The sequence below is a fragment of the Mustela putorius genome, unplaced genomic scaffold (assembly GCF_011764305.1).
Source record: "Mustela putorius furo isolate JIRA1106 unplaced genomic scaffold, ASM1176430v1.1 tig00000577_pilon_pilon_pilon, whole genome shotgun sequence".
Classification (NCBI taxonomy): Eukaryota; Metazoa; Chordata; class Mammalia; order Carnivora; family Mustelidae; genus Mustela; species Mustela putorius.
Genome location: NW_025421421.1, coordinates 5,702,738 through 5,730,681, shown reverse-complemented (window position 1 = coordinate 5,730,681; position 27,944 = coordinate 5,702,738). Strand labels below are relative to the sequence as shown.

The 27,944-nt window shown below is 37.8% G+C and overlaps 1 protein-coding gene across 2 annotated transcripts in view; it reads left to right on the top strand.

The window, feature by feature from the left end:
• PRKG1 (protein kinase cGMP-dependent 1) overlaps positions 1-27,944 on the top strand; it is a 1,258,123-nt gene that overhangs the window by 163,260 nt on the left and 1,066,919 nt on the right. For both annotated transcript variants that reach the window (XM_004764104.3, XM_004764102.3), the window contains exon 2: positions 5,692-5,858. In XM_004764104.3, coding sequence (XP_004764161.1) covers positions 5,692-5,858 — 167 coding nt within the window. The remainder of the gene's footprint in view (positions 1-5,691; positions 5,859-27,944) is intronic.

The following is a 27,944-nucleotide window of genomic DNA, read 5'->3' as shown; positions in this document are numbered from 1 at the left end:
ACTTCCCAGTTCATCTTCTGAAACTTGAAATTTTAGAAGACCTATGGCTGGAAATCGTGGCATTACATGATCTGGGGGATATTATACCACCTGATGAAATTTCAAAAGAAGGAAAGGATTGTCATGTTGGTTTCTACACTTATATATTAAGGCACATTAAATTCTCAGGGTGTTAGAAAAATAATCTATCTCCAGCCATGTGTTGGAGCCAACTCTTACTGGCTCATAGAGGAACTGCTTGTTAAATTTTCAGGAATTTTGCAAGCAGGTTGACTTTACATTAGTAGCTTGAAATCAGCTATGGTGGGAGTGTTTATACCATAGAAATTGGCAAATGCTACCAACCAGGGTTTTTTGTTTTTTTTTTTTTTTCCTCCCCCTTCTGGAAAGCCAGTTTGCCAGCCCACCATTATATATCGCCGATATTTTAGAGGCTGACAAATTGATGATGACAAATCAAAAGGGCTAGTTCAAAATAACTTGGTTCCTTTTAGGGTGTTTGTACTTTGAAAGCCACACATTTGGAGTGTGGAAGAAAAAAAAAATTCTAGAGATTGTTTATACATAGAAGCAGACAGGAACGATCAGAAATTGAGAGCTTTGTATTTGCTTCTGACAGCCCCGGGTCGGGCTGCTGCATTCAGGCAGTGTGTTGCTAAAATATGTACTCTGAGAGGAGATAGCCACCTTCTGGAACTTGCGATAGCAGCTTTCGGCAGCTCCCTTGCTGATAACAGAGCTCACAGGTCTCACGTGCACCATCATGTTTTAGTGACAGTGAGCATCTTCGATTCTTTCTTCAGGAGTAGGAAAAGATTCATAGGATTGTGAGGTAGAGGCTCTGATGGATTATGGTCCATAGGTTGGAGCAGGTGGAGACTAGTGAGAGCTGACCTAATGTGTCACGCTTTTGGCTAGAAAGCACTGAAAGGAAAATTGCTCGGAGAGGCAGGGTATTAAAGATTCCTCAACAAGAATATCTTCGAGTTACACTTCACAGGGCACGAGACATCATTTGTGATATTTTAAAGGCAAATGTGTTATTGGACAATACTCATGTGAAGGGATAAATGGTAAGACGTAGGTTGTCTATGTCTTGGTGTGTTTTAACATGACACGAACTCATAGATGAGTATCTTCTGTGTGTTTCTTCAGAGACTTGAGACTGAGGGTCTTGCATTTAAAAAGACATGTGAGAAGCAAGAGCCTCTTGAAGTTCCCCTTCCCCACTGACTTTGTGGCAAGCATTTGGAAAATCTGAATGGTTCTGAGAGATGGTGGTAGACCACCTTGCTTTTCACCTTTTCTGATGTCTCTGTGAAACAAGATAATAGTGCCACTTATGAGAAAAGAGAAAGCAGTTTTCTTCAGTCATCCTTGGACTGAGTGAATCTTTATTTATTTATTTTTTTGGAATAAGGCTTTACTTCTAAGCCGGTGGCATTTCTAGGGCTTAGATTTTTAAAGGATCACTATTAGTATTTCCCAAAGGATAAGATACCATCTGTAGCTAAACAAGTTGGAATTCTGGCACTGATAGCATCCAGGCTTTAGTATATTAGAAAATATGAATGTGGGATGCCTGGGTAGCTCAATCAGTTAAGCGTTCGCCTTCAGCTCAGATCATGATCCCACATTGGGCTCCCTGCTCAGTGAGGAGCCTGCTTCTCCCTCTCCCTCTGCCGCTCCTTGTGCTTGTGCTCCTTGTCTCTCCCTCTAACAAATAAATAAAATCTTCTTAAAAAAAAGAAAAGGGAAAGGAAAATTTGAACCTATTGATGACCTCGTTCTTCAATGCAAAGAAAACAAAGGAATTTTTAGTCAAGAGGATATTTATACTATTGTGATTATAATTAAGTTCCCGAAGGTCAGCGCTGTATGTCCTGATGTTCAGAAACATGATCCTAGAACAAGAGATCTACTGCCATTCTAGAGTTCAGAGATGGTGAAGAGAATTAAGAAAGGAAATTTCATGAAAATCATAGATCGGGACAGAGTTCTGGACCTTGTGTTGAAGACTCAAAAGAAACAGCTCTGTGCTTCAGGAGAAATGGAGTTCTGACAAGCTGAAATTAACCAAACAGCTAAGAACCCTGTCAGACTAAAGTAGAAGTCTCACTTTTAAAACAGTCTATTCTGAGGTCCCTAATGACTGGGCTGCCTCTTTATTAAGTGAAAGTTCCTACCATTAGTATTTAAACACAGACCACATGAGCAAGAACCTGTTGAAAAAAAATAGTGCTGAATATGTCAATAATAGCTAACCAATATTAAATATGTCATTATTAAAATGAGAATTAAATGAGGTTATTTTCTGTTTCTCTTCATAGCAGTTGCTTTTTATAAACTACCTTTAAAATGAAAGATTTTTCCATGTAAAAGAGCATGACCATTCTAGAAAATTTTATGAACTGAGAACGTAGAAAGAAAAAAATGTATATATATATATATATAGTTCTGTTTATTTATTTATTTTGAGAGAGAGGAAGAGTGAGCACATGCATGGGTGCAAATGGGGGGAGGGGGAAAAGGAAGAGGGAGAGAGAGAATCAAGCAGACTCCACACTGAGCACAGAGTCTGAAATGGGGCTTGATCTCACGAGCCATGAGATCACGACCTGAGCTGAAACCAAGAGTCAGACACTTAACTGACTGAGACACGCAGGAGCCCTTCTAATTCCATCACCCAAGGCAACTCATGCCAACATTTTGTATAGTTCCTTCTAAAATTTTTACAGGTCATGATTACATACTCTCTTACTACCCGTTTTATTACTGCTGTTAATATTATTACCACCTTCTTCAGCTGCCATTTACTGAGATTCACATTCTGTTTGCACAGGTCTTCACGTATAATTATGTCGAGCTGGTAATTTTTTTCCAGTTTTACTGAGACATCATGAATATGTATCACTGTATGAGTTTAAGGCACGCAGCATGGTGGTCTGATTTACATTTATTGTGAAATAATAAATTATTATTATTCCAATAATAATATTGAAATAAAAGTTTCTATTTAAAAAACAGTAAGTTTTGGGGCACCTGGGCAGCTCAATGGATTAAAGCCTCTGCCTTCAGCTCAGGTCTTGATCCCAGAGTCCTGGGATCGAGTCCCGAGTCAGGCTCTCTGCTCCATGGGGAGCCTGCTTCCTCCTCTCTCTCTGCCTGCCTCTCTGCCTACTTGTGATCTCTGTCAAATCAATCAATCAATAAATTTTTTAAAAAACAGTTTTACTAAACAACCATCATCTCCTATAGATATACTAAAAAGTGAAACATTTTCCCCAATAACTCTCTCTCTGTATCACAGAGCGGTGTTAACAGCAATCATCTTGCTGTCCTTCATGTCCCTGTACTTACTTAGCTTCTAACTGCCAGTCTGTGCATTTTGATAGCCTTCCTCCAATTCCTTCTTCTCCAACCCCCACCTCTGGTAACTACAAATCTCATCTCTGCTCTGTGAGTTTGGTGTGTATATCTCTTTAAAATTAGATTCCACATGAGCGCCTGACTGGCTAAGTTGGTTAAGGGACTGCCTTCAGCTCAGGTCATGATCCTGGAGTCCCAGAATCCAGTCCTGCGTTGGGCTGCCTGCTCAGTGGGAAGTCTGCTTCTCCCTCTGACCCTCCCTCTTCTCATGCTCTTTCTCTTTCTTTCTAGCTCAAATAAATAAGGAAAGTCTTTAAAAAAATAAGATTCCGCATTTAAGTGAGATCAGACACTATTTGTTTTTCTCTCTTGGATTTATTTCACTCAGCACAATTCCTTCAAATTCATCCAGTTTGTCACCAATGATAGGATTCCCTCTTTTATGGCAGAATTATATTCCCGTGTGTGTGTGTGTGTGTGTGTTGTGTGTGCACACATGTATATACCACACATCCATCCACCAGTGGACACTTAGGTTGTTTTCCCTGTCTCAGCTGTTGTGAATAATGCGGCTGTGAATGTGGGGGTGCAGATATCTTTTCAAGTTAATGTTTTTGTTTCTTTTGGTAATATTCCCAGAAGTGGAGTTTCTGGATCATATGGTAGAGCTATTTTTAAAATTTTGAGAAACCTGCCTACTGCTTTCCATGGTGGCTGCACCAATTTCCATTCCCACCAACAGTGCATGAGGGTTCCCTCTTGTCCACACCCTCGCCGACACTTGTTAACTGCTTGTCTTTTTGATGATGGTCATCCTAATAGATGTGAAGTGAATCTCCTGGGTTTTTTTTTTTTTTTTAATTCTAAGTTTTCTAGATTTCTCTTTCATCTCTACATTCTCATATAAAACATTCTCTTACCCTAAAAACAATTCTGTATTCTACTTTCTCACTTAAAAATAGTGAAAGAATTTCCCCCACACTGTTAACACTCTTCATAAACAATTTTAATTGCATCCTAACAGTCAATTCTAAGTATAGTTTTCATAATGGTGAATTTTCAATTTTTTTATATACCTTCTTATTATTAAATCCAAAACCATTACAAAACATAATGTGTGATGGCAGTAGTCCAGTTGGACTGAGGTCCAGAAGAAAAGGCACCTGGAAATGGGGAGGGCTAATCCTTTACTCAGTATTCACTACTGAGGTCATTTCTTTGAGAACCACTTATGATGCAAATGTGGGTGGGGACCAGTTTGTAGTCAGATACTTGTCAAATTAACACTCTTAATATACAATTCCAGATGTTGTGCTTTCTCTCTGTGTTGTTAAGATCTTGCTTTTATCTTATCCCCAACTGCTCTCTGATTGTGCTCCTCCTGATAAGACATTTCTTGGTTTCCCTTTAATTTTTGTACCCTTAAGAGGTCATTTGGAACTTCTTACCCCTGAGAATCAAATTATCACCATCTTTAAGTTCTGCAAAACTTCCCTGAATTCCAGTTATAGTATTTGTAAATCTCTTTCTCACTAACTGCCTGTTTCATCCATGTCTAAATCTTGTCATGTTGAAAAACATCCCATTCAAGGGTTTTATCTGCCCGGTTACCTCAAAATAGATTGTCTCTGAAAATGTGTAAGGTATGGATAAAGAAGTATCAGATTTCTGCCAGTTCTTTCAAACCATTAATTAGGAATCCAGTTTTTATCGTTTTTCAGTCAAAATATTATCTTTGAAACCCATACTGTAACTAGCGTTATTGTAAACATTTAGCACAGAGGAGAGAAAAAACTAATGATCCCACCCTCATAGGGCATGAGGTCTAGTGGATGAGGCACAGAAGAAACAAGTAAACAAATTGTTTTTTACTGTTCTGGTGTATAGTATGACACATTCTGATGTTCTTTTATAATATAGAAATACCGGGATAGTAGTGTCTATTCCATAAAATTCTCTTGTCTCTTTTTCACATTTATTCTTAAACTAAGTTGCAAACATCAATTTACAATGCTTGTCCATTGGTTTTCTCGTAATCATTGTGATTTAAACACATTCTTTAAAAAAAATGGGATGATTTGCTTTTGCTTCTTTTTGGTTGGTCACACATGCATTCAGTGATACTTTGTTTAAAGCAGAATTTCTCAGTGCCTTTCTGATGGCCATGGAATTACTTTGTTCTCAGGTCTTTCAGAAAATGATTGGATGCCTAAGAAGAAAATGCATTGTAGTGTGCCAGGATGCCGTACGGCTCTGCTGAACTTCACAAACTATGAAAACGCTTGTCTGATGTGCCAATAAATCTTCTCTCTCTTTACCTAGGTCCAAGGATCTCATAAAGGAAGCTATCCTTGACAATGACTTTATGAAGAACCTGGAGCTGTCGCAGATCCAAGAGATTGTGGATTGTATGTACCCAGTGGAGTATGGCAAAGACAGTTGCATCATCAAAGAAGGAGATGTGGGGTCGCTGGTGTATGTCATGGAAGGTATGGTTTATAACTCTAATCCTCTGACATTCAAATATCCCCTTTTCATCTTATTAGCCTGCACACAGATGGTAGTGTATTACATGGGACAGTTCCATTCTTCCCTCTTTTGTTGTCGAGAAACAGTTTGGAAGAGATGTGGAACACGACTTAGATACAGTGGTTGACTAGTTGTATGAAGGGTTTGTGTTTATAGAGTATTAAGCTGAAAATCTAGTATTCTTTTAGACATGGAGAAAGGATGATAGGGTGAGAGGAAAAAATGCTGTTTATTACACTGTGTAAGTCTGCACGCCACTGGGTCATTGAGCAAGCTCGTGGAGCTTCCAGAGGAGTTCAAGACTATTGGAAAGTATTTTGGGCCGGATAATCAAAGTGTCAACTCTACCTCTAATTTTCAGTGTATGGCTAGGTTTCTTGCTATCATGCTTCTATAAAAAGAATGTTTTCAGTGCTTTGTGCATGTGTGAATAAGGAAATCAGACTGGTTGGATGGCCTGTGAGCTACCTAATTAGTAAGAGTGATGGATTGTTTCATCAATCTTGTGCCAATTAAGATAGATACTATTTTGGAAAACAAACAAACAAACAAACAACTGAGGCAGACACCATACAAAAATATTTTATGCCCAGGTAAATTTTCATATTGTGTATTTCTAAGTTGGAATTTATAATGCCACCTTTTCCTTCTAGGAGAAAACAAAAGCCTGAATTAATGACTAGATCAGTTGAGGACAAAGAAAGTTCAGAAGTGCCTAGAAGATCAGAGAGTTGCCATGCAACAGGATCAGTTTCTAGGTGGTGATTAGTGTCTCAACCCAAGGATTCATGGTGGTGTCCTAGAATTGTCAAGTTGATAGGTCATTAAGAGAGGGGGTGTATTTGGGCAAGTGACTTAACTTCTTTGAATTTTACCTGATTTGTAAACAAAAGGTCCTACTGACTGCCACTCCTTTCTGGCAGTGGTTCTCAACTGGTCATGATCGGTCCAGCCACAGGACATTTGACAATACCAGGAAATGTTTTTGGTTATCATAGTGGGAGTGCGGATAGATGGGGGAGCTACTGGCATCTCATGGTTAAAAACCAGGAATGCTGCTCTGCTGGGCTGTTGCCCACAACAGAGGATTATCTGGCCCCAACTGTCTTTAGTGCTGATGTTGAAAAATCCTGCTTTCTACTGTCTTTACAAGATTGTTCTGATTAATATGAAATAATTAATGTTTATTGTAAAGTATAAACCATTATAAAATAATAGTATATATTACTATTTCCAACCAATACCAATACTTCACCTTTTAATTTTTCTTTGTAATCTTTTTTGACATATATTAGGCATTCAACTTTGAAGTCATAATTTCAATAATTTTTTTTTCCTCTGTAAATTTTCAGCTTTTGGGTCAATGTTATGAAGTTTTTCCCCAGGCCAAAAGGAAATAAATGTTCCGCTAGTCTTTCTTCCGGATAAAAGCAAGACACAATAAACAAAAACACAAACAGTATTCAGTTGGCAGACAATTACAGGGGAAGGAGATGAAATTATAGGGCAAGAGTGTATGTGGGCAGTAAGCAGAAAAGATTAGAAAAAAGCAAGAAATGTACAGAGGGGAAGTATAGACTATAAATATAGAGAGAGATGTTAAGAAGTGCTAACAATTAAAAAATGAGGTTAAGGCATTTCTTAGATTATAGTTTATCAGTGGTTTTGTAGTTGATTTTTCATATAATTTATTGTCAGGCTCGTTTGGAAGAACGGCCCTATTGCATAAAGTAGGTATACCTTACTTCCGCTATTTGCAGATGCTAATTATTGAAAATCCATTCCAGACGTGCTTATTTCTAGAACCTATGTTGTTTTCCTTTATCTTGAATATCTCTTACAAATATAGATTTCCACACAACCTTGCAAATTTTTTTCTAAAAAAAATTGTCTTCATCCATACTGTTCTGGTTTCTAAGACTAACTGCTAGTTCACTAGCTATGTTAACAGAAACTTAGAAATCATCATGTGTATTTACAGAGTGCTTAGAAAATGGTCCAACATATTGAGCATTCTTTGTATAAACACTTCCTGTGTATATAATTCATTTAATGTTCAAAACAATCCTATGGGGTAAGTGGTAATATTTATTATTCTTTATGGATGAGGAAACAGAGGCCCAATGAGGTTTAGTAATTTGCCTGTGTCTTCCAACTAGTTTATAGTAGAATTAGGACTGAAACTAAGTCATCTGGTTTCAGTGCACCAGCTTTTAACTCAGGGGCCATGTGTAGGGATTCTCTGGAGAAACAGAGCTGATAGATAAATGTCAATGGATAGATTATTTATTTTAAGGAATTGGCTCATGTGATTGTGAACACTGGCAAATCCAAAATATGCATGGTAAAAGAAGTAGGCTAGACATCTAGGGAAGAGTTGATGCTATAGTCCAGATCTGAAGGATGACTGCTAGCAGAATTCTTTCTTCTGAGGAGGTCTGTCATTTTTCTATTTGGGCCTTCACCTGATTGGATGAGGCCCACCAACATTATGAAGGTAATCTGCGGCTCACAGTCCACTGATCTGTATGTTAATTTCATCTAAAGCATACCTTCACAGAAGTATCTAAGATAATGTTTGACCAGTAATATCTGGATATCGCAGCCTAACAAGTTGACCCATAAAATTAACCATCCCAAGTCCTTGGCACCTGTGTGCATCTCCTCAAACCATGTTTCATTTCCAAATAAAGATAGCAGCAAGGTTGTAGCTCCACCTGATACAACGTGACAATTCTGAGTATAATTGAAAATCCACTAACACTTTTCTCACAAAAGGGTACAAAGTCCTTGGGTAATATTTACTCTTCTCCTTAATACCCATAATTTAAACTCTATGTTGTAAAGCTAATACTTAAATACTGTGATGTAAAGTCGATATATCTTATGTTATATGATAAGAGGATATGAGAGAAGAGAACGAAGAATTTGGTGTACATATATACACGCAAACATATATATATATAACAAAATGAAGAAGGCATACCCATGACAAGGGAAAGGTAAATACACTAATTTTTTCTCCATTGCTTCAAGCTAATTTCAAAAATTTTATTTATCTTCCTTTTCCTGCTGGACTGACTAAACAGCAAGTCCTCTTAATTATCTTTTTAAAAACAGGGTTTTAAATAGTGTATCAGTATTCAGAGTCACAGATTTTGCAGTGATGCTGTTGATTGCCTTCAGTTAAACTCATAAAATGACTATAATCTTATAAACTGATGCTGATCTGTCCCCAAGCTATAATTCTAACCAGTTCAGGGTAACTTTGGCTGATCTTGTGTTAATATCCTTGTGTCAGAATGATTTCAAGTTAAAAAAAAATCATTTAAATTTTTATAAGTTTTAATTGAAGAAATGTTTCATTGTTTAATTAGCTTTTTATCAACGTATTTATTCTTCTCAAAATTTAGATAGCAACGTTCTTAATAGAGATGGATTCTTTTTCATCTGTGAACATTAATATTTATAAAGAGCATTCCATAGCAACAATGGATGAGTAAGCTAGGGATGACCAGATCATTCACAAACTTGCTTATTACCCAGACCCAGGGAGTTTACATGGAAAATCAGTCTGATTTTCTCTGTCTCTCTAATTTAAATGAAGTTTCTTCATATAATGCTGTTTAACGTGTGCCTTAAGTGGTTTTTATTTTAGCTGGGCAGTGCCCCAAGTAGGATTGCACACCTACATGCCAGAATTTCTCATCGTTTTAGCAAAAGAGAATAGTCACATGGTCAGGACATCACTAATTAGGATGACTGGGGAAAAATCATCTGGGGGTCGTATAAATGAATTTTGTATATTATATATCCAATATATTTTCAAACAAAATGAGTTGTGGGACTTTCAGATACTTAAAATTGCCGGCTGGGAGAAGTTTCAATGTTAAGTTTGAGTCGGAATCTTTTGGTATTAGTGTTTTAAGGCGGTACCCTATGTAGGCTAAGTTGCTGAGGCTCTGTTTGCATTAATTATGTTTTCAAATACACCAATGATTCTTACAAATTACTTGAACACAGGTTATTTTCTTAAACAGACATTGGCCTTGATTAAGATGTAAAATTTGTGATTCTCCTTATACTCTTGCCCTCCCTTTTATTATCATAGAGATACATTTTAGTCTATTGTGTTCCAAAATAAAACACATTCTGATTTTGTGCCTTTCATAGGTGATGTAAATAAACATCTTGTATGTGAATCTAATCAAATATTTTCATTTTGGAAAATGTTGAATTTGTATCCATCCAAGTGGTTGATTTGCACATTTCTTGTGATGTTTCATTGTGGAAGCCCATGGATTACATTTTATTTAAATTTACATTTTAAAAAAATGGCAAGTCATCTATTTAGTGTTCTATGAGCATTGGCTATTTTAAGTTAAACTTTTTAATGAAATCATCATTTTTTTTATGAGGTGCTTGAAAGTGATAATAGCTTTTATGAAGTCCTTGTAAATGCCAGGGACTGCTTAATCCTTTTATAGGTATTAGGTTTTAATCTTCGTAGCAACTTTAAGGATAGGTATTCTATTACCCGCATGTAAGTAGCTACAGAACCTGATGCAAAGACAAGGTGAACAACTTGGCCAGGATCATCCTACTATAATATATATAGTGTATATATATTGTATGTATATATATATATATTTATATTTATTATATATATTTATATATATTATATATATATACACACACATATATATATACATATATATGATGATGGGGCATTGTCAACTTTCAAAGTGCAGATTAGAAGCCCTGGTGATATATATTTATCATATAGGAGCCCATTAAAGATGCACAGCATGAGGCCATTGGATTAAAAAAAAATTGCTTGATTATTTTTGAGGAAACTGTAGAATGTGCGTGGCAATAGTGCAAAGAAAGAATAATGTAGATGCTTCCATAAGTACCTCTTTGGTCTCTCTGCCTCCTTGGCGCACTGAACTTGACCACACCCTCTATCTTTGACCATTCACTCCTCTCTTACCTGTAATTTCTTCTGTATCCGAAGGGCAACTGTGATTTGACTTCACCTTGGCCCGCCTCTCTGTCCCCATTGTTAGGACTCAACTCTGCTGTGTATCTGTAAGGACCTATTTTTTCGGTCTATAATGAATGGTGTTGACTTTGCTCTTCTCACAGCCCCCTCCCTTTTTTTTTTAAGAAGCTCATCACACCCACTTTTTAAATATGGCCTCCCTACACAGCTGCTAAGTGGTAATTGACTATTCCCAACAACACTCAGGGACAAGCCTCATGTTCCTGGCGTTACTCTGCTGCAACGACACAAAGTTATTGGGTTGTCCCCACTCAGTGGGGTGATACAAAGTCTGCCCATTAGGCTGATGTCCAGCACTTTATTCTTCAGTGTGGACATGAATCACCGTGCTAGCCAACATTCGCAAGTTGGCTTACGCAACATGATCCTTCCAGCTCTGTTCCTTTCTCCCCCTGAAACATTTTTACTGCCTTTATATAATTAAATGATGTATGAAAGCGGACATTCAAAGAGGGGTTTAATATAAAATTGAATGTTAATGATGATTTTCCCCATGTCATTTGGCATTCAAAATACTCCCTGAGAGTATGAGGGAATTGAATGCATTTTCAAATGAATAAGCTCTCCCAGTAATTTTAACATGACAAACAGACCATTTAGTTCTCCAAAATCAGGTGTTGCCTCTTGGCCTTGGAAGTTTTTCATGTTAATCTGAAAGCTATCTTTAGAACTGTTGAAATACCAATGAGCTTAAAGTTACTTTGCAGTTCTTTCATTGGACCAAGCATGTAATATTAATGTGAAAGAGGAAACCTAGGTACTGCTTGAATAAAGCCAAAACAGACTTCTGTTTATAAGAAGTCATCAAAAACCAAGTGGATCTGGAAGTATGAAATGCAACTTTTAAACTACATTTCAGTTATGGAGTCAATGGTGAGGGCAAAGGTATGGGATGTTTAGACGACATGGGGATATCATGTATATTCTGGGGTGCCAAGTTTCAAAAAAGCCTTTGATAGACTTGACCACGTCCAGGAAATGAATAAATATATATATGTGTGTATAAATAAATATAAATAATATATATTATATATTTATATCATGTATATTTATTTATAAATAATATATGTTTAATAACATGTGTATAATATATGATATAATATAATAATGATATATAAATATTTATATATTATATTATATATTTATATATTTAATAATATACATTTATATACACACTTTTTACATATTTATATATTTAAATATATGTATATTTATTTATTTAAATGACATTGTTTCATGTGTAGATGGGAGGTTTAGGAAGAAAGGATACTCTTTCAGATACTGAAAATGTCACTTGAAAAGGGAATTATCCTCCATGAATCTAGATGACCGAAGGAGAAATGCGAGTTATAGGGAAGACTTCTGGGTATCAACATGCTGCTGAATGATGTGCTCCAGGAGTGAAGTGAGCAGCCTGAGGTGGTGGCAAGAACCCCATCTGGGGAGGCATCCTAGCAGTGACCGCAGAGCCTGTGCTCAGAGGGAGTTTGTTGGGAGGGAAGGAGAGATTCCCCGTAGCTGACTCGGAACCTCATAACGCGTCTTCCGGCCCTTCCCTAAAGGCCAACATCCTCAGTCGGCAGGTCTGCGAATGAGTCTTCTGCAAGCTAGTTTCTGAGAACCAGCCTTCCGAAGGCTGCCTCTGGAAAACTCACCTGTGCATGCAATGGGCAATATTTTCGTTCTCTATTATAGAAATCTAATAATTCTGCACGTATTTTTCTGTTACTTCATTTTTTGGTTCCATTTTATGTGACGCTGTATAACCTGATTTATTTATCCTTTCTGTGATTATCATATTTAGACTGTTTCCAGTTCTTTTGCTCTAGAATACGAACGAGGCTGAGCAGGTTTTTCCCATGTTCACGGGCCCTCTGTTTCTTTTGTGGAGTGTCTGAAGTCATCTTCTGGCCATTTTTTCCCATTGACTATTGACTTCATCTATTTCACATTTTAATCCCTGTCATTTACATGCCGCGCAAATATCTTTCTCAATCTATAGCTTTAGTTTTTACTCATTTGTGCTATCTTCTGATGAACAGAAGTTACTAATTTTAGACTAGTCAAATACACCAGTATTCTTGGTTTGTGCTTTTTGTATCTTTGTAGGAAATTCTGGAGGGCAGTATTTCTGTACCCATGTTTACATGTGTATATGTATGCCTATGAAGGCTTGTGAGGTAGGTGTATGAGGAATTACCTGTTGAGGAGTTGTCCGCATTTGTGATCTAAATGAGATTCAGGGAACCGGAAAGACAATGCATTTTTGTTTCTATGTTCTTCTCCACCATGTATTTTAAGAATTCTTTATAAATTGTCCTTAGAGGGCAGTACACATACTTTTGAATATGCTTGTTGATAGTAGTGTCTTTTTTTTTAAAGATTTTATTTATTTATCAGAGAGAGAGAGGGAGAGAGAGCGAGCACAGGCAGACAGAATGGCAGGCAGAGGCAGAGGGAGAAGCAGGCTCCCCGCCAAGCAAGGAGCCCGATGCGGGACTCGATCCCAGGACGCTAGGATCATGACCTGAGCCGAAGGCAGCTGCTTAACCAACTGAGCCACCCAGGCGTCCCTCTTTTTTTTTTTTTTTTTTTTTTTGAGGGTGCGTTTTATATTTGGAAATAATTGCAAGTCCTTTAGTGATAGATTTGATGACTAATGATAGATGATTAAGCTGAGTGATACCTTTTCCCTTTATTGCTAATATAGATAAAGTTGTGTGTGTACATACTATCGTGAAGTAACAGCATTTGTTGTACAAGTCAAGAAAAAATAACACGATTTTTTAAGGATATCATTTTTTTAAAAATTGACATATTTTGAAGGATAATATTCTTACCACTCATTAGGCTGCTTTTATCTCTGTCTGATTTTGTAAAAATAGCTTAATCACCTTGTGTTTCTACTATTGTAGCTCTCTCCACTTTTCTTTCCAAATCATTAATGGTATAATTGAATTTTTTACATTAAAGAGGGCAATAGTGTGCCTTTTCTTCCTTTTGAAGACTCCCAGAAGCTAAACTCCTTGAAAATTACTGTCTTTGTTTTTTTTTTTTTTCTTTTTGAGAAAGAAGAAGTTGGAGAGCCGTCAAATTTTTTTTTTTTTCCAAAAAATCAATCCAACATTGGTAAAGGAGATCATAGGTTATGTTAAAAAGGTACAAGTTTTGTGTTTTTTTATTTCTTACTATTACTTCATAACAGTTACGGGTTTTATTTATATGCTGCTTCATTTTACTAAAATACCCATCTCTCCATTCAGCAATTTTGAGAGAATGACAAATCTGAAAGTTTAAAAATGCACTTTCAGTGAACATTAAAAAGGAATACAGCATAACTGAAAAGAAAAATGAAAAGAAAATATGGATTGGTGCCATTCTGGTGACAGGGTGAAAACACACTGATTTCCTGCTAAGGAGGTAAAACTTTGGGCCTCAGTACATGGAACCGGTAGCCAGTTTGCATGCTAAACCTTCGACAGTCTTCTGAAATTGTTGTGGGTTCAATTTGAAATGTATTTCTTCAGAGACGTTTAACATGATTTCAAATGATTTGGGAGGAAGGTGTGGATAGACTAATGCTTTTAATATCTATTCCTCTAAGGAAAAATCCTTGAATGGTTAGCAGTTGGGGCAGGCTTTCCAAAGACTGGGCAGCTAGGAGCTTCTTCCCAGAGGGAGATGCGTTGTGTGGCTGTCATGGCAACGGCCCACCCCACCCCCGGGACAAGGGACTCTGCAGTTGGTCTCCAAATTCCTTACTGGAATTCTCCCATGACTCCCGCATTTGAGAAATGCAGCCTAATAACACATCCTTTATCTGAATTTCACCCCTGTGGCCTTGGAAGGTTGAAGTCCGAGTCTGATCTTTATATTTAGGTCCTTCTGTAAACTACTTTCTGATGAAAACAGAAATATTTTTGTGCTAAACCTGCTTAGCAGAGTATGGAGATATAAAGTTATGATAGATGATGTAAGGTGGTATTGAAATTAATTCCTGAGAATTCACTTTCTATGTATATTTAAAACATCAAGAAATTATTATTGACTATATTTATATTAATGATTTTCTTAATACCACCTTTTTTGCAATGTTTGCCCAAATTTACTAAATCTGAGTTTTTTTCGGGGGGAAAGTTGTGTAAGGCAACTAACTACTTGATCATTAAGAATATATGGAAGCATGTGCTTTTAAAACAACATGTGTGCTGTCTTGTGTGACTTCACAGGAACACTGAAGTTACTTTGATAATTTTCCTTATCAAAGCCAATTAAGTTACTCTGTTCTTTGCTCAATAGCAAAGTTATACTAGAGAAATCATCTGGTGAAAGTGACCTAAGTATTAGGAGAGATGGTTTTCCATTTCACTAATATGCAATGGTATATTTATTGAGTAAAGCTAAGACTTTTCACACAATTATAACGCCAGCGTGTTTAATACTTTCCTTCAAAAATTTATCAAGCTTCTTTAAATTATCACTGATTTCCCACTGGCAAAAAGAAGGAATGAGCATTCATTTCCATAAGAGTTTAATTAATAGCCTATCATGATAACTTTTACTGAAAACCATTCACATACTCATCAAACTTTTTTTTTTTCGTTTATATGGTTAGAAGGATATAATTCAGTGTTACATTTTATATCTGGCTTGTGTTTACAGAGAATCATTTTACATTACTCTTTTGTTATATTGTATTTCATATTGTTTTAGAATATTTAATACCTTCAGCAATATTCTTAATAGAGATTTATGCTGTCCCCAATGTTCCACTCAATGATAGCATATGCCCTTAAATTAAAGTCATTTTTTAAAGATTTGTAATAATTTGCTCTAATATTTCCAGTGAGACATTTTTATTGACTTAGCCTGTTGGAAATATTCATGCACAGATATTTATGCTTTGTGCCCATGTGTGTGTATATATGAATTTACATGAAATTATTTCTTCCCAGAGTTCACATTGTATTTTAGGAGATGATGGGGTAGTTAATGTAATATAGAGGATGCAATCAATGGCTAAATTCAAATTTATAAGAAAAATAAAAGATTAACAATAATCATAAATATTGATGATAAGATTCTCACGTAGATGAAAAATTAGTTTGCAAAGGAAAAGTACTTAGCTTTTGTGTTTTTTAGAACAAATTTCACACAATTTTCTTAAAAGAGAATTAAGACAATTCTATGGAAAGTCTTGACATTTCATTTAATCCTATGAATTTCAGTATTTATTTCTTGCATCAGTTCCAGAGGTCAAAGCCACATGAAACAGGAAAAATGTTTCAGATTTTTATGTTGAGAATTAGGTTTCATATATCCATAGCAGGCCTTGCTAAACCACCATGCTTTCCTCCCCTTCCATATGGCGTGTTTCTACAAAAGCAGAAAAGGTGTTAGAGCAGAGTGTGGATTTGACTGAGTTGTCATCCATGAATACATGAAATTCTTTGTAAGTCCCTTGACAATTGAGAACAGCAAAGAAAGTATTTTATGAAGTTCTTTTGGCAGTACAGGTTCTTTATTATGATTCGCTCATCAAGTCATTTGATTATTTATTCATCTCTGCTGTTCATTTCCTACAAATTCTCTCTCAGGTCTGACTGTGTCTCAGGGGGGCCTGAGGGTGTCATAGTGAACAAGACATACACAGGATCGTTTCCAGACCTTAGAGCCTGGTGATGGTCATAGGGGAAGAGCACAAAGAAAATTCATGAAAATAAGCCCAGTACTTCTGGATAGTTATGGGGTAGATTGATAAAACAGGGTGATGTAAGAGAGAATCGTGAGGTAGGTTTGGCAATGATCAGGTACGTCAAGGAGGGCTCTCCTACAAGGGTATCATTTGAGCTGAGACCCAAATGACGAGAAGGAGCCAGACACGTGGAAGTGTGTGTGGAGGCTCCAGATGAGGACAGCTGCAAGTAGAAAGTTGCTAAGGTGAGGAAAGTTTGGCATGGTCAAGAGAAGGTAGGCAATGCCGTGAGTTGACATTGACAAGGTCACTTGTGGTATGCTGGAGGTGGTTTAACTTTATTCCAAGAGACTTAGAGAGCATTGGAGTTTAGGTTGAGATGGGGCATTTGTGATTTAGGTTTCAGGAGTAGAAAAATAGATTCTGCTACTAGTCAGGGGGTGGAAAATATGTTCCATGTAGTAGTAGGGTACACAGGGATTCCGGTTGGAAAGTTGTATACAGCAGTGGTCAAGCAAAACGTAATGCTGGCTGGGGCTGGGTTGACAGCATGGGGAGTGAGGGATGGCTGGTGCATTTTGGCAGCTTATAGATGTGATATGGAGGTGAAAGAAAGATAAATTGGGAAGGGTTTGTTGGTATTTGAGTTAAACAGTTGGGTGAACCATGGTGCCATTTGCTGAGATGGGGAAAATCATGTGGAGTTCATGGTGAAGAAGTGAAATCAGGAATTCTGTCCTGACAATGTCAGGTTCCGATGCCATTGGAGATGCCACATGGGTGACATCTGTTTGACAGCCCTGTGAAGAGGTCTGAGTGTGGAGGGGTAAAGGGTCCCATTAATGCAACAAGGCAGAGAGGGGAGGTTGATGGAAGGAGTTCTCTTACAATTAGAGTAGTTGTTGTACATTGCAGCAGATCAAACGGGGGAATTTTCGTATGTGAACAGGTTTCATACACAGAGATATTCATAAATATTTTAAACTTCTTCAATGAGAAATCTTTGTAGTAAACTGAAAATTGCTTCCAATGTAATTGGAACACTAATATTTTTGAAGGAGTCATCCTTGAAGTCTGGTCTGGAGAAACTTGTAGGGGCCCTTTGAGTTCAAACCTATCTTTATAATAACACGAACAGATCCTTTTGTCCTTTGTCTCTTTCTCCCACGGGTATGTGGTAGAATTTTCTAGAAGCGGCATGATCTGTGACGTAGCTGCAGGGGGGGTACGGAAGGAGAGGATGAAGCTCTCGTCTTTTGAGCCAGATATCAACATGATTTCCAAAAAGTATAAAGCAATGGCATCCTTATCAAAATATTTATTTATTTTAAAGATCTTATTTATTTATTTGACAGACAGAGATCACAAGTAGGCAGAGAGGCAGGCAGAGAGAGAGGAAGGGAAGCAGGCTCGCTGCTGAGCAGAGAGCCCAGTGCGGGGCTCCATCCCAGGACCCCAGGATCATGACCTGAGCCGAAGGCAGAGGCTTTAACCAGCTGAGCCACCCAGGTGTCCCTAAAATTTTTATTTTAAAAATACAATTTTATAAAAATCTTTTTTGCATGTAGTAAGTTTATTTTTTCAAGTGAATAAATGTGTTGAAAATTGTCCTGCATTAAGGTCTAATGGAAAAAACATCAATAGATCTAACCCAAAGGACCAAAATCTTTTTGAAGTTTTCAGTAATTATTGTTAGTGTTAAGTGGTTCTGAAATGTGACCTGAGGACAAATATGACCAACTGGATGTTTGCTCCAGAAAACACGCTAGATTAGTTTAAAGTTTATAATATCAGATATTAAAAGAAATAAAAATAAATAAAATAAAATATCAGATATTGAGTGGTGCCTGGGTGGCTCAATCATTAAGCATCTGCCTTCTGCTCAGCTCATGATCTCAAGGTCCTGGGATCAAGATCCACATTGGCTCGGTGCTCAGCAGGGAGTTTGCTTCTCCCTCTCTCTCTTTACCCAAACCCCGCCACGCTCTCTCTCAAGTGCACGCATGCTCTCTCTCTCTCTCTGTCTCAAATAAATAAAATCTAAAAAAAAAAAAAAAAAAAATCAGATATTGACTCCGAAACCCCAAATAGCACATATGTAAGATCATGTTACAAAGCCCATGTCTTTTATTTTTATTTATTTTTTGCTTATTGTAGTATAATTGACATATAACATATATTAGTTTTAGGTGTACAACACAGGATTTGATATCTGTATTTACTGTGAAATGATCACCACCATAAGTCTAATTAATATCCATTGCCATACGTAGTTATAAATTTTTCTTATGATGAGATCTTTTAAGATTTGCTGTCTCAGCAACTTTCAGTTGTGTATTCCAGTGTTATTAACCATAGTTACCATGCTGTACATTTCATCTGCAGAACTTATTTTATAACTGGCAGGTTGTAATAAACAGCTAAGTCTTGGTAAGTTAGAAACAAAAATTTCTGCGAAGACTGAGATTTAAATTTAGAGCATATAGACAATACTGATCAACAATGGGCAAGTCAGTTTCATTGAAATGTTTATTCGTCTGTTAATTACATTCCATTTCACAGTTTGAAAGGTATCCTTGATGCATTTTGTGGGTTCTGTTTGCACACTTTCTAATGTTTAAGATTTGGGAATGTAATTGAGTACCCCAGTGATTATCCTGAATTAGTGTAGTAGGATACTGAATTATTTTTTGTAATTAGACTTTAATTATAGCTCTAAATGAATTGAGGAATCAAATATCCTTTAAATCCCATCAGGATTTTTGGAGAAGAAAATGGTTTTTTACTGTGCTTATTTCTTACTTAAAAAAATTCCAGAAGACGTAACATTTTGCATTTGGAAGGTTCATTGCAATAATTCATCTAATGCCATAAATGCTTTCAAGTGAAATAAGAGAATTCATTATTTTCCATGTTTTCCCAGTGTAGTCTACTCAATGCAGGTGTAAACCTAAATTGTCAGCTACTGATTGGATGTCTCATTTTACATTCTTATTGCTAAGTCAATGTGTGACATCTCTACATATTTTTCTGGTGATGCGTTTTCCAAAGAGCTGTTTCATTTGCTAGAGCATTATTTTTGGTATCTTACCACCATGCTTTTGAGTGTCTTCTTGGGATAAGTTAAACAAAACAAAACTTACTGCTTTCATTTATTTTTCTTGGAAAGTCAAGTTTCTGTTTTCTTCTCCCAAAGGCAGCTCTTAGGAGATAAGTAACATTAGAAGATAAAAGGCTTCCTCCAACTGTGAACACATATGACATTATGTTGTGATGAGAACTTAATTTTAGAATGTGTTTCTTATGCAAGTAATAGTTCATTATTTTCTGCAATAGTACATTCTGTTTCATGTTCTCATAAAGTGTAGACTTTTCTGACATAGCTAGACTGCTGAACTAGGCTTCTGTCTTTTGTCTCTGTGTGTTTTATGTTGTGAGCCTTAGCCCTGTAGTGTCATTGTCTTATGAGGAATGGCCACTGGTCTAAGAGCCGTTAATCCTGGGAGTTTAATCCAGATCCATCCATTAAGTGGCTGTGTAACCAGCTTGAAATGCTTGGAATTTTCCTCTTTGAACCTTACAGCATTCCCAGCTTCGCGAACCACACCTCCTTTCTTCTCCAACCCTGGCCCACACCGGAAACCCAGGAGTGATTCCAGACCCTGCGTCTGCTTATCCTCAAATGCTATTCCGTTTATCAGCCGGCAGTGTCACAGGTCCCTGTCTGCTGCTGCTTTATTTCAGATCTGCAGAACTTGTGGTCTGAATTCTTCCCATGATTCCTATAGGTCTTCCTGTCCCCAGGCTTCTTTTTTTTTTTTTTTTTTTTTTTTTTTTTTTTTTTTTTTTTTTAAATTTTATATATTTATTTGACAGAGAGAAATTACAAGTACACTGAGAGGCAGGCAGAGAGAGAGAGAGAGAAGGAAGCAGGCTCCCTGCTGAGCAGAGAGCCCGATGCGGGACTCGATCCCAGGACCCTGAGATCATGACCTGAGCCGAAGGCAGTGGCTTAACCCACTGAGCCACCCAGGCGCCCCTGTCCCCAGGCTTCTTAAACTTCCATACCTCCTCCATGTTATCACTAACAAGATCTTTCTAGAAGACAGAGGTGTTCGTGTCATCTCCTTACTTACTGTTTTCCAGGGCTTTCCCATAGCGAATTCCAAACTCCTGAGGATAGAAAACTGCAGTGAAATAAAGAGAAAGCTGGCTTTTGGAACTTGGCAGACACGAACCTGAATCTTGATTACTTAAGAAGTAACTAGTTAAGGAAGCTTGGGGAAATTCTCTAACTTCTCCTGCTTCCCCGTTAGATTCTGCACTCACCACTCTGTGGCTTTGGCTCAACTTCCTTGAATGTTCTCTTGCCTCTGTGACTCTATAGATGTTTTCCTCTGCTTGGAATACACACATGAAGACATTACTGGTCTTTAGGGGCACCATGGGGCATTGGCTCCACTAAGAAGCCTTCTCTGACTCTTCCCTACTAGGCTGGGTTCTGTTCTCTGAAGTCAGTATAACTTTGTATCCCTCTCTATAAGCACATGGGTCACACTGTGTTTCATTCATTCATGCAGCCTATTCATTCAAGAAATACTTATTTTGCATATACTCTGTGTCAGGCCTTGTTCCATTGTTCTAAGTGTTTGGGTGATAGTAGAGACCAAAGAGTAGAAAATTCCTGTTAACATTATGCTTGTGCCCTAACTGGGAAGATAGGAAACATACATTTATAATGTTTATGTGTGTGTGTGTGTGTGTGTGTGTGTGTGTATGTATGTGTATGTATGTGTGTGTGTGTGTGTATAAAATTGGTCAGTGATAAGTGCTATGAAAACCAAAGCTTGGTAAGGGGATAGAGAGTGACACACAGGATAGGGAAAGAATTGCTATGTTATATATGGTAGTTGAGGATGGCCTTTTTGAATTGAACATGGAGCAGAAGCAGAAAAATGAGTAAGGTGATAGTGGCCATGCTCATATCCAGCGGAAGACCATTTCAGCCAAAGGGAATACAGATGTCCAAAGACCTGAGATGGGGTGTGATTGGCACATTCAAGGGACAATATGGAAGCCAGCACAGCTGGAATATAGGTGAGTGATTATTTGGGGGGGGGTGGTGAGGAGTTAAGTAAGGAAATTGATGATATCACAGAGCTCTGAGAAGCCTTGTAGGCCTTGTTAAGAACTTTTGTTATTGTTATTTTTTAATCAAGATGGGACTACCCAGGAGAATTTAAGCTGAAGGGCAACATGCTCTAATGTATGACTTCCTTGGAGCCATGGAAATTGGAAACAGGGTATCCGTGAGGAAACTATTGAAGCAGTCAAGGAGGGGACATGCTGAGGAGATGGGAAGAAATGGTCGAACTTGGTAGAAAGTTTAGTCAGCACTGTTGAGTAATGAGTTGGACTGGAAGTGGTATATGAGATGAAGGCAGGGCTGGAGAGTTCCAATCTTTTGGCCTGAGCAATGGGAATAATGGAGTTGGTTTTCCCAGAAATGGAATAGATTAACTGAGGAGCAAGGCTGTCGGGGAACATCCAGCAGACAATCATCATTTGCTGATTTATTGCATTAGGTCTTCTCTAAGTTTTGGTAAAAAAAAGCCCTCAAAACATGGTGGTTCAAACAAGATATACGTTTATTTCTCTTTGCCCTGCTATCATTGAGGTGAGAGGAGCCGTTGTATGCTGTGTGGTTAATGAGGTACCCAGACTTCATCTAACCTGTTGCTCCAAGTCCCCTAACCCCCATCCCAGGTATGATCACCACACTCAGACCTAAAGCTAAGTCACTACCATGTTGGAGCTCCATCCTGTAGGAGGGGAAGGAGGCTTGAGAAAGCAAGGAGCTTCATCCCATTCTCATCTTCTCCTCCAGCACTCAGATACAAGAAAAGCTAGAAAAAGTGATCTCTACAAAGGCCCTAAAAAATTGAGGAGGGGTTCTCTTACTAAAATAGAGAGAATGACACCTGGGGAGTTGGGGGACACTATGCTGTATTGTCTCTCTCTTATAATCATCACTACATGGTGGCTTCATTAATACTAATTAATTATACAAGGTAGAAATTAACTTATGCTTGATACTGTGTTTCCTTCTATAAAACTTTGAATTACTTTCATAACTCATTTTTCATATTTTAGACTACATTTTTAAAGAGATTTTTCAGGATTAATTAAATGTTTCATACCTGCTTAAAAATTTTCAGAAGCTACAATAATAATACCCTATCAATTTTCATGATCCATAAGGTAGTTCTACCTACATGGGGCTCAAAATCAACCCTGAAATCGAGAGTCGCACAGTCCACAGACAGAGCCGGCCAGGTGTCCCCAGACTCCATTTTTAACATGTGTTCATTGCTGATGGAGAAAAACTGTAGCATTTCAATTATCTTCAAGTCTGTGTCTTATATTTATTCATTACCCAGGGTGAACAAAACATGACAAATGAGTATTTATGTTTTTGTTTTTTTTTTAAGAGTATTTACCTCACACGCTTGCTTCCAAATAGCAATTCCAGAAATCACACTCCGTGGTGAAAGAATGAGTCAGTCCCGTGTAATGAAATTGCATCACCTCTTCCAAACTGCTAATTCTCCAAACCTCACCTAACATTCCACTGCCGGCAAATGTGGCCTCTTTACCCTAGCGCTATTTAGCTTAAAAGTTAGCGAGGACGTATTTGGGTCTAAAGATTTTCTTATGAGTCATATACCATATAACATTAAGAAATACCTTTTAGAATAAGGAATCTAATCCTAAAATAAAATCTAATAAGAAAATGAACTACATTTTTAAGGACGTATTGCATCTCATTTGGGAAACTTCAGGCTGGGTTATCAACATGAAAGAAAAGGAACTCCTATTTCTTTGTAACATTGTATTTGTATTGTATTATATTACATTTCTTTATTAAATTGGCCCTATCTTTTGCCTAAGATCTGTCCGTGTGTTTATTTATCCTGCCAGGTTATTCAACTTACCGGAGGCTATGTGCCATTCCTTAAACACCTCCAATGGGAATGATCAAATTCTTGTGTATTTTTTTGCACATCTTCAAGCCTAGGTCTATGTATAAAATACATTTTCTTAATTTATTAGTAGAACTTTAGTTCTAAAGATGATATGAAGGCATGGTCTCTTGGGTCTACCAGGCTCTGAGTTCCATTTTGGCAGAAACCTTCTGGGCATTCACCAGTACCTAGCCTGAGACCAGGACAGAGTAGTGTTTCATTTGTTTAACAAATAATTATGCGTTGAATCTTGTTTGAATGCTAAATATACTCCCCAACACCAAAACCTCACAGTTTATTTTAGGGAACCTATATACACACCCACACACATGCAAAACCATCTCTCTCTCTCTCTCTCTCTCTCTCTCACACACACACACACACACACACACACGAAGCTATTTTAAATTCCTTTTAACAGTAGAATTATCTTATGGATGATGAAAATCGATAGTACATTATTATTGTAGCTTCTGAAAATTTTTAAGCACATATGAAACACTTAGTTAATCCTGAAAATTATTTCTTTGTTTTCTTCTAGACAAGGTTTTTATTTTTAAAATCTCTCACATTTTGTCTTTTAAGCTTTCTGAATCCTCTGTGGAAATTTAATAAACCACAACTTTTGAAAATTGTTTGATCTGACAGAATATCATTTGGACGGTGCAGGCTTCAGATTAAGATCCTCAGGCGTGGTGTGTGTGTATGTGTGTATACACACATAAATAAATTCTCAACTTTCCGAAGATAAAAGTTTAAAGGATAGTATAGCATGCTGTGATCACACTGTGGGTCACTTGGCATAGTTAAGAGTCCAGTAATATATTTTGATAGTAGTAATAGATTCACAAAACCATGTATAAATCTTTCATCAGTGTGGAGGCATATCTCATTATGCTCAAGAGAGAACTGGTTGAGTTAAACTTTGCCCTGAGGAAAGCAAAGAAAATTAGAAAAAAATTGAGTAAAAATATTTAGCCTTTCGTATCTTATAATGCTTTGCCTGTAACTAAAATGAAACTGAGTATAATAAACTTTTACCATGCACGATAAATGTATTTCTTAAATTTATCATACCAAATATATTCTTTTCTAAAAACACTGAGCTGGGGTGCCTGACTGGCTCAGACAGGAAGAGTGTGCGACTCTTGATCTCAGAGTTGTGGGTTCGAGCCCCATGTTGGGTGCAGCAATTACTGAAATAAATACGGCTTTAAAAAATAATGAAAACACCCAGCTGTATCAATGAATTTCTAGATTTGAAGGAATCTCGAAAAATGATCAAATCTTGTGGTGACTGGGGGACTCAGTTGATTGCAAGTCTGACTTCAGTTCACGTCATGATCTCAGGGTCATGGGATGCAGCCCTGTGTGGGGCTCCCTGCTCAGCGGGGAGTTCTGCTACTCCCTCTGCCCCTCCCCCAACTTGTGCTCTCTCTCTCTCTTTGTCTCTCTCTCTCAAATAAGTAAAATCTTTTAGGAAATAAAGATCAAATCTTTCTTGAGGCTTGATTAGATCAACTATGTAAGGTCAAGAAGCTGTACATCCTCAAATTGAATTTCATAAAATCTGTTACTATTGAGAATGTTTTCGTTCATGCCTAAACAAATGCAACCTAAAACTCTTTTTCAATTGAATTATTTTTTATTATTTCCAGTGGAGAGATGTTTATCAACTTCAATTCAGTTGTCCTTGTTTCAAAGATTGGGGAGTAAAGAATCCCCTGTTTTTGACTTAGGGATAAAGCAGTATATACTGGTTAAGAAAAGTCTTGAACAAATTATTTAATGTTAATGAACTTGTATTGCATTCCCTGTGAAATATGAATTAATATGATCTTCCTCAAAAGGTTCTTGTATGGCGGGCCAGATAGAACCATGAACGTGAAACACTTAGTACTCATTTAAGGACATTGTAAACGTTTTTTAAAAATGTACACTAATGATTCTTAGCATAAGAAATTAGCATAGGATATTCAAATATTTAATTTTCTTCTATCTGCTTAAGATGTGCATATAGTCAGGGGCACCTGGGTGGCACAGTCGGTTGAGTGTTGGACTCCTGATTTTGGCTCAGGTCCTGATTTCATCATCATGAGCTCAAGCCCCATGTCATACTCCATGCCCAGAAGGGGGTCTGCTGGACTCCCTCTGCTCTTCTTCCAATATCTCTCTCTCCCCCTCTAAAATAAGTAAATATATCCTTAAAAACAAACAAATAAACAAAAAAAAAAACAGATGTGGGATGCCTGGGTGGCTCAGTGGTTTAGAGCCTCTGCCTTCAGCTCAGGTCATGATCTCTTGGAGTCCTGGGATCGAGCCGTCCATCGGGCTCTCTGCTCAGCAGGAAGCCTGCTTATCCCTCTCCCTCTGCCTGCCTCTCTGCCTACTTGTGATCTCTCTCTCTCTGTCAAATAAATAAATAAATCTTTTAAAAAAGTGCATATAATCAAACATTTTATTACCTTAGTCTCAAGAAGTGGGAACTTAAAATTGTAAGTAGTCAATGTTTAGCAATTGGTTCTGGAAGAAAAACAGGAAAATAAAAACAAACCTTGTTTGTTGTCTTTGCCAATTTGGGGGACGTGACTACTCGCCCCGTGGCCAATTTTGGACTACCAACATCAAGCTTGAATGCAGAGTTCCTAATGGGAGTTAGCTCTGGCCCATCACTGGGTAAGCCCCTTCATGGAGAGAACTGCTTAAGCAATCATATCTGTAACTGTAGGATTGGTACTTTAATTTGCCACTTTGTACCTTTGTTCATTACTCATAGACTGCATTTTCCATTAGTGCAGTTCATTGGTTAGATTTCCTTTCCACTGCAATTCCTTTCAGCCCTGAAATTTCAAATTTCTCTTTAAATCCTACCTTGAAGTGGCGGCTGGTTCAGAACCTGTTTGCCCTACTTGTGAATAGCACATTGGGTGCTTTCTGCTTCCCTGTCCCTTCCAGTTAGCACGCTGGGTTACACGAGGGCAGTGTTCTTATTTATACATCATGAGTAATTTCTTTTCTTTCAGGGAAGAGACAACGGAAAGGGGCTTGTAAATTCGCACTGAATTTTAACCAGTAATCTTGATCAATTTACCAATGACGTGGCAGGTAAAAGATGTTTTGTAGAGCAGGTGATTTCTGGAATCAAGAAACACCAGCAATGGGATGGCTAAGACACTTGACTCGACTCAGCATGCGTGTTTTAGGACAGAGTCAGTACGGTGCCGTAATCTAGATGGGCTCCTTTAACCATTTTAACTCACACATGTATTAGTTATAGAGTCAGAATGCCTTTGAGTTTCTTCACACTGGTGTCTGTTCGTTTCTACGGATCAACCTACAACACGAGTTCTCTTCACGTCCTAGTTGCCACTTCTTTCCATCAAACAGATTTACACTTTTTCTTTGATTTATTTTCAGATAGAGGATTATCAAAATGTCTGTCGTATTTGTTCAAATATGGTCATTTCTTTTTTTAAAAGATTTTATTGATTTGACAGAGACAGCAAGAGAGGGAACACAAGCAGGGGGAGTGGGAGAGGGAGAAGCAGGCTCTCCGCTGGGCAGGGAAGCCAATGCCGGGCTCGATCCCAGAACTCTGGGATCATGACCTAAGCTGAAGGCGGACACTCAATGAGTGAGCCACCAAGGCGCCCCAAATATGCTCATTTCCACCCCAAAGGTAAACAAGCACGAAACCTCATTCATATCTTGCAGTTGAAGGCCAGGGCTGATGCCACCATCTTCACCAATGCCTGGCAGACTTTTTTCCATTGGGAAGTAATTTCTCCCTCCCCACATTTCCTGTCTCTCTCTCAGGCCAATACCACACTACAGTGTGGTTCACTGGTTCTCAGAGTGTGTTCCCTGAAGGAGCAGCATCAGAATCACCGGGGGACTTGTTAGAAATGAACATTGTCAGCCCACCCTAGATGCACTGAATCAAAAAGTCTAGGGACAGTCACGCCCAGAAGTCTGTTCCTTAGCAAATCCTTTGAGTGACCCTAATTTTGAACAATGTAAACTTCCTCTTTCATTGTATACGCGTCATGACCAGGATTTATGAGTAACTACCCTGCGCAAGCAGGAGGTGCTCCATAGATATTCGTTGGGTGAGCTCATTAGTCAGTGAGTATAAGGGCAACTTAAGAAATGCAAGCTAATTAATTAGAAGAGTAAAGGGCCAGATAGTTCACTTGAAGGGCTGTCCTCTGAAGGAGAAATGAGGCATGTCCTTTAAACATCCAGGGGCTAGAATGAGTGC